The sequence below is a fragment of the Brassica napus genome, chromosome C3 (genome assembly GCF_020379485.1).
Source record: "Brassica napus cultivar Da-Ae chromosome C3, Da-Ae, whole genome shotgun sequence".
NCBI classification, from domain to species: Eukaryota; Viridiplantae; Streptophyta; class Magnoliopsida; order Brassicales; family Brassicaceae; genus Brassica; species Brassica napus.
Genome location: NC_063446.1, coordinates 45,992,446 through 46,000,091, shown reverse-complemented (window position 1 = coordinate 46,000,091; position 7,646 = coordinate 45,992,446). Strand labels below are relative to the sequence as shown.

At 49.7% G+C, this 7,646-nt stretch overlaps 2 protein-coding genes across 2 annotated transcripts; both read right to left on the bottom strand.

Moving 5' to 3' along the window:
- Nucleotides 1–594: 594 nt before the first annotated feature.
- LOC125583114 lies at nucleotides 595–2,092 on the bottom strand. Its single transcript, XM_048749679.1, has 4 exons — nucleotides 1,842–2,092; nucleotides 1,586–1,734; nucleotides 750–1,524; nucleotides 595–646 (listed from the first exon to the last, which is right to left on the bottom strand). Exons 1-4 carry the CDS (start codon nucleotides 2,090–2,092, stop codon nucleotides 595–597), a joined length of 1,227 nt encoding a protein of 408 aa, XP_048605636.1.
- An 800-nt stretch (nucleotides 2,093–2,892) lies between these two features.
- On the bottom strand, nucleotides 2,893–3,666 carry LOC125583113. Its single transcript, XM_048749678.1, has 2 exons — nucleotides 3,532–3,666; nucleotides 2,893–3,480 (listed from the first exon to the last, which is right to left on the bottom strand). The coding sequence occupies exons 1-2, from the start codon at nucleotides 3,664–3,666 to the stop codon at nucleotides 2,893–2,895; spliced, it is 723 nt and encodes a 240-aa protein (XP_048605635.1).
- Between the last annotated feature and the right edge of the window lie 3,980 nt (nucleotides 3,667–7,646).

Here is a 7,646-nt window from a genome sequence, read left to right as displayed (position 1 = left end):
ACTCACAAAGATCCTACATAAAAATCCCCTAACAGTATCTATGGGCTTTTCCTTAAAAAACCGTAAGTGGGTTTCTAATCACGTTTTAGACCAATTTGGGTTGTCTTTCGGCTTGAAACGTTTATTACGATTTTTATCGATAAAACTAAACTTTCCGCGATTTTTATGGTAAAGCTTAAGTGATAACTCCAATCGATGGGAGTGAGGAATGATATGGCTGTGGTACATAGGAGCTAGCATTAAGGAACAGACGAGAATGCACGGATTTGGGTCATACCGTTGATCAGCGTTTGAGACAGTTCGGTTGCTACGTAGCGACCTGATCCGCGCTGGATCGGTCGCTACGTAGCGACTGAACGAATGGCTTGGTCGGTCGCTACGTAGCGACCAACTCATTCGCAGGTCGGTCACTACGTAGCGACCGACCGACTGGCTTGGTCGGTCGCTACGTAGCGACCGACCGAGTGGCTTGGTCGGTCACTACGTAGCGACCAACTCGTTCGTGGATCGGTCGCTACGAGGCGACCTTGTTCGGATCCTCTTCCGATGTTTTATGAACGTTTTCTTGGACTATGGGTGTTTAGCTTCGATGGATCAACCGAGATTAGTGCTAGATTTCACCGCAAGGTTCTTAGTAAAAATTTCTCTATGAAGATTTTTTTTTCGTAAAAGCGTTCATGCCGATTTTTACGGATATTTGGATGTTAACTTCGCCGTGTCCATTTTTGACCCCAACAGAGATACAATACCTTGCGGCTGGCTTCTTAATCTTCCTGGCCTCGTTACGGTCCTCCGGTTGGATGTTGGCCTCTAGGTACTGGACTAAGGGGGTCATCCACGTTTTGCCTTCTTCGACGGCAGAGACCTCCTCTGACGGGGGTTCCTCCAAGGTAGCTGGCCATTGGAGCATGAGCAAGGGGATACTCATCTGCCTGTTCGTTCTGAGGGCGGACCCTAGATTAGCCAGAGCATCAGCTTGCGAGTTTTGTTCCCGGGGGATTTGCGTGAGTTTGCAGCTCTTGAACTTCTTGATTAGTCGCTGAGCGACCGCCAAATACTGGATCATGCTGTCATCTTTTGCTTGGTACTCTTCCTGTACCTGGTTGATTATCAGCGTGGAGTCGCCGAAGACTTGGATATTCTCTGCCCCCATTTGGTGGGCAAGGGTTAGACCTGTGATCAGGGTCTCATACTCGCTCTCGTTGTTGGTTGCTTTGAAGTTGCATCTCACGGCCCTTGAGGCCGTGTCCCCCGTTGGCGAGGTAAGCACTATCCCCACTCCAGCCCCTCTAACGTTACTGGATCCATCAATGTGCAGGATCCATTCTCCCTCTTCCTTAGTTACGCCTCGGAGGCGTACCTCCTGCTCCAAAGCTGGAGCAAGGCAGGGGAGAATTGAGCCACGAAGTCCGCTAGGACCTGTGACTTTGTAGCCGTAGTGGGTCGAAATATTACGTCGTACTCCCCTAGTTCCACGTCCTATTTGCCTAGGCGTCCGGAGGCTTCTTGTTTGTAGAGGACCAACTTTACATGAAAAGAAGGTAACAAACGATTGGATGAGCCTGGAAGTAGGGTCGGAGCTTACGAGCAGCGACGATCAGGGCTAAGGCCAGCGTCTCTAAATGGCTATAGCGGGTTTCCACATCCAGGAGAGCCTTGCTTAGCAATAGATTGGTAGCTGCTTGTTTCCCTCCTCGCGAACGAGGACGGCGCTTACGGCGTGTTCGGAGATTGCTAGATATAGCAGCAGGACTTCACCAAGTAGTGGCTTGGATAGGAGAGGAGGAGTGGTGAGATATGACTTTAGCTCTTGGAGAGAAGATTAGCATTCTTTCGTCCACTAGAAGTCCTTCAGATTCTTGAGGGTTCCGAAGAAGGCGTGAGATTTATCGGAGAGTCTGGAGATGAACCTGCTCACGGCCGCCATCCTTCCCGTTAGCTTTTGAACCTCCTTGACGTTCTTCCGGGAAGGGATTGAGTGAATGGCCCTGATTTGCTTCGGGTTGGCCTCGATTCCCCGGTGGATTACAATGTACCCAAGGAACTTGCCAGAACTGACCCCGAATGAGCATTTAGCCGGGTTGAGCTTCATGTTATACTTCCTGAGGGTGGAAAAGGCTTGCTACAGGTGAGATATGTGGTCTTCCGCTTCCAGGGATTTGACCAGCATGTCATCCATGAAGACCTCCATGGTTCTCCCAATTTGCTCCGTGAACATCATGTTTACCAGCCGTTGATAGGTTGATCATGCGTTCTTTAGGCCGAAGGGCATGACCTTGTAGCAGTAGATCCCTCTGGACGTCATGAAGGATGTTTTCTCCTGGTCTTCCGGATGCATAAGTATCTGATTGTAGCCGGAGATCGTGTCCATGAAGCTCATCAGCTGGTTCCCCACAGTGGCGTCCACCAGCTTGTCGATATGAGGTAGCGGGAAGGGGTCCTTTGAACAGGACTTGTTGAAGTCCGTGAAGTTGATGCAGACTCTCCACTTCCCATTCTTTTTCTTGACCACGACGACGTTGGCTAGCCATTATGGGTACTGTACCTCAAGAAGGAACCCCGCGCCGAGCAGGCTTTTGACTTCATCGTTGATGATCGCGTCTCTCTCAGGGCAAACTTCCGTCTCTTTTGCCTAACGGGTTGATGTAGGGGGTCCACCTGCAGCTTATGCATGATGACCTTCGGATAGATCCCAGGCATATCTGCGTGGGACCACGCGAAGCAGTTGGAGTTAGACATGAGAAAGTCTATCAATCTTCTTCTCAATCCCTCGGTTAGCTTGGAACCGATCTTGAGATTTTGGGTTTGATCTCCTTCGGTTAATGGCACGTCGTCCATTTCCTCTACCTCCGGTTCCTAAGTGTGACGAGCCGGAGGTTTGCTCTGTAATTGCTATAAGGCCTTGGTCTTTCCCTTCAGAGTGGTCTGATAGCAGGAGCGGAAATATTCATGATACCCTCTGATCGCCTTTATGCCCCAGGGTGTAGGGAATTTCACCATTTGGTGAAGAGTCGAGGGGACGGCCCCCATTGCATGAATCCAGGGCCGTCCTAAGATCATGTTGTAAGATGAATCGCAATCAACAACAAGGAACATGTTTGACATGTTGATTCCTTCGGCGTATACGGGGAGGGTTACCTCCCCGGCGGTTTGTTTGACTTCCCCGATGAACATTATAAGGGGGGTTATCCTCTGAGTTAGAGCGCCTTCCTCCAGCCCCAGATCCTTGTATGCGGCCTGGAAGATGATGTTGCCGGAGCTTCCATTATCTACCAGTATCCTTTTAACCAGGCAGATTGCTACAATAAGCGAGATAACCAGGGCGTCATGATGTGGAATGAGGACTTTCTCTTGCTCCTTGGCCGTGAAGCTTATCTCGTCTGTTCCTAGGAGCAGGCGTTTCGGCTTGGATGTCTCTAGGCCGTGCTTGGCGTTCCAGGTGCTTTTCTTCGCAGCTGCATGGCTTATGCCGCTGATTTCCTAGCCACCCGAAATGACATGGATCACTCGGTCTTGTCGCGGTGGCGAGACGGGAGCAGCTTCAGTGGGCTTACCCATTGTATCCTTGCTTAGATGGCTCTTGGCCTTCTCGAAAAGGAACTCCCTGAGGTTCCCTTTCCTAAGCAGCTTGTTGACCTCGATCTTTAGTGCGACGCAGTCCTCCATTTTGTGATCGTGGTCTCGATAGAAGTCGCATTAGAAGCCAGGGTTCTGAAAAGAGTCGGGGCTTTCATCTTTTGAGGCCACTTGACCTGCTGGCCCATCTGCCTCAGAACATTGATCAGCTCCGGCCCTTAGACGGAGAGGTGAGAGATGTCTGGCCACGTGGACACTGCCATCCCTTCTGCCTTTTCGATCGGCGGTTCTGGTACCTACCCCGGTTTCGATTCCCAGAATCCCTAGCTGGTCTTTGAGAGGATTTCTCATCTCGCTCGGTTCGATCTGTTCTGATCGTCTTGGGATCTTGCTTTTGTTGCGCTTTGGCACGGCTTGCGGCGTCTTCCTCCCATTTGACCAGCGCCCAAGCTCGAGATAGGACGTCTTCCATGGTTTTGCACTGATATTTGGTCAGCTCCTTGTAGAGGTTTCCGTCGGGGAGTAGACCTATCTTGAAAGCAGAGATAGCCGTGTGGATACTGCATTCGGGGATAGCCACCTTCTCTTGATTGAAGCTGGCGTAGACCTCTCTGATATACCATTGCAGAGCGGGTCCGGTCAGAGCAGAGCCGAAAACTTCGCAAATGGTAGCTTCGCGTGACCCCTTTGGGAGTGCTACGGTGAGCATCCTTTGTCTGTATTGGGCGACGTGGTCGTCCGGATCAGTGGTGCCGTCATACGCCTTTATGCTGGGGAAAGAAAACTTCCTGGGCATCTCGATCAAGGTGATCTCATCCGTGAAGGGAGTATCGGCGTAGGAGTCGGGGTTGCTCTTCCGGATGGGGGGAGCTAACCCCGGGAGTTTCTCTACCATGGACTGCATGGCATCGAGTCTATCGGAGAACATCTGGTGAAGGTGAGAGATCATAGGAGACTCCGCTCTCGCTGCTCCGTCCGATGCTTCTTTATCAGGCTCGGGCTCCGAGTCGCTGTCCTCCACGTCGTAGGTCTGGGCATCCTTGGCCTTTTCTCGCGTAGATGCGTCTCCTCCCAGCGCCGTAGTTAGGAGATTCGTCCGGAGTTTGGTGTTTCCAGAGTAGGCATATGGAGAACCTGAGTCCGGAATCGACGCTTCTTGTTGCTTGCCGCGTTAAGGGATTGGTTCTCGTCTCGAAGGGTAAGATTCTCCGATTCGAGCTGGCTAAGCTTCTCGGTGCTCTGCTCCAGTTGCTTGGAGTGATTGTTGAGCTTTTCCTTCAGGATCTGGAACTCCGAGGACAGCTCGGGATTGGTCTCTTCCCGACTTCTATCTAACCCGGTTACTTGACCTTGCAGATCATCAATTTGCCTTTGGAGTTTGGCTTCCCTCTGGGTAGCTGCATGTAGCTCGTCATGCTCGTCCACCACCATTATCACGTAGTTTAGATTACTCCCCTCCTTCTAGCGCCAAACTATTATGGGATTTTTGTGTAGGATCTTTGTGAGAGTCACGAAACGATGGACAAGGCTGGTATATGTATTGATTTTGTGAGTATTAGAGAGAAATAGACTTGAAGAGATGTTTTATTAGATAGAACACGTCGAAACTACAATGATTGGTGTATAAACCCTAGTTCTAGCCGCTTAGCAATAATCTCTAAGTCTTGAAGTATCGATCCCTTGCTTTAGGGTTTAGGTTCCCTTTATATAGTCTTCCTCAGGCGGGCCTTAGTCGGTTGGAGTAGGTTAAACTCTTCCATATTTAGAAATATGGAAGGTTCTCCTTATCGGAAGTTTTCCATTTCCCGGGGGAAGGGGGCGGTCCCGGGGGAAGGGGGCGATCTTGGGACCGGACCCGAAAAACTCCATAGCGGGGAACCGGGGTTCTTTCCAGCGGGGATCCTGGGAACCGGTGTTCCTTCCAGCGTGGATCCTGGGAACCGGGGTTCCTTCCGGCGGGGATCCAGAGGCCGGTGTCCAGCCTGGGGTCTGGAGGAATTCAATACCTAAGTATTTTTCCCAAACATTTATATAGTCTCCTTAAGGCGGGCCTTAGTCGGTTGGAGTAGTTTAAACTCTTCCATATTCAGAAATATGGAAGGTTCTCCTTATCGGAAGCTTTCCTTTTCCCGGGGGAAGGGGGCGGTCCCGAGGACCAGACCCGAAGTACTTCATAGCGGGGAACCGGGGTACCTCTTAGCGGGGATCCAGAAGCCGGTGTTCTGCCTGGGGTCTGGAGGAATTCAATATCTGAGTATTTTTCCCCAACATTTTGCACCTTATTGCTAGATTTCGTCATCGAACTCGGGGAATAACCTATGCACTCTAGTCAACCGGAGTTGCTCATTCTCAGCAGGCTTCCCTTAGGCAGGCCATCGCTCCAGTAATCCTACGATCCCGGTTCCACTCAGGCCGGAACCACACTCTGAACCCGGGGGAGGACCAGTTCCCTCACTCCAGACCGGAGGCTGGCGCTATTGAACCGCTGATTTCTTGTCGGAGATGGAGAAGCTCTGGGCTTCTGATGGCGTTTTAGAGATGGTGGAGCTTGGAGCTCTGATGTTTCCTGAAGAGGAGCTTATGTATTGACGTGAGGGGATAGACTAGGAGGCTGGTGCCCGTTCGGTTGATGATACTAGATGCTCTTCTTATTCTTCAAAAGCGTGTATCTTTTCTCGATTCTTTCCTTTTCATAGGAAGGATTTCCCTTTTTCCTGCAAGGATCGGGTTTCCTTTTCGCCGTTTACCCTTTATGTCAGGGATTCTAATCCCTCGAAAAAGGAATGATCCGGATGTATATAAGGACTCGTGATATCTCCTAGCTGGCCTCAACCCAACTCTTGCGCTGATTCCAAGGTTAGAAAGATGAATCCCGAGCTGCTCTCGTTTCTGTCCTCATTTGTGGGTGGTCGTCCAAAGCCTCGTCGTCATTTTTCCGATCCTTCTCATCCCCCGTTCACTCTTGGGGAGACATTCTGGAGGCTGATAGTGAAGCGGTTCTGATGGCGCCCCTGAGAAGGCTTTGTTCTTGTTTTTTCAACGACGGTCCCCATTCTGAGATCCGAGAGGGGGACCTGGATAACATGAGGAGGAAGTACGTGATTCATCCTTCAGGGGGGATGAGGAGTCCGACTGAGTTCGAACACCCTCCGGGTGGGGGAGCGGGTGAGGTAGCTGTCTATGAGGCATATCTGGAAGCAGGCTTCTGGGGGTTATCCCTTCTCTCATAGGCGAAGTATCATCTTTCTTCGGTTTCTGTCCTTCTCAACTCACTCCTTTGACCTGGAGGATTTTAATGGCCATCCAAGTACTTGGAGAACTCCACGGATTTTCTGTCGGGGTGCATGAGATTTTACACTCCTACTACTTTGCTCCTTTGATGAACTGATACCACTCAAATTACCCTAAGGAGTGAATTACTCTCTCAAATAAGAGGTTCAGATGCAATACTTAGGGATCGAATCTACAAGGACTCTAGGATTACTCAACAGATCTAAGGGATTAGAAATAAGATAGACTAAGAGGTTTATTTGTTTAAAAGCAGTAAATGATGAGTCGAACAAGGCAATTGTTCGGCGGTTTAAGTTGAAGTTGTTTTAAGGATGGGCAAACAGCTAGACTTAGGTAAATTCTCTGGTATGAAAAGCATGCAACTTAGTTTAGACTAAAGGGTTTGACGGTTTTTGAACTCAAACAATGGTAAACCAGATAGGTTTTCATTACTAGATCTCGGATCTCAACTGTCGTCTTTGATCTCGAGAAAGAGTCGTTCGATGTGACTTGATGCACATCGTTCGATACACCTTTCAAACAATCGATCGACACAACGATAGTCGCGTCGATCGACGGTTCTTCTAGCAAGCTTTGCGAGCGGGTTTGAAGTTGTTCTCTAACCTTATAGACCAACTCTCGTTGTTATCTAGTCAGTTAGATCACGCTGGCTATTTCAGGTATTGAGGGTAACAGTTGGTTATCGAAATTAATCCTAAGATCTAAAATGAGGGTGTTCAATCCTAATTTTAGCATTAAGCTCAACAAGCATGAAAGAACAATCAAACCACCTTTTTAAC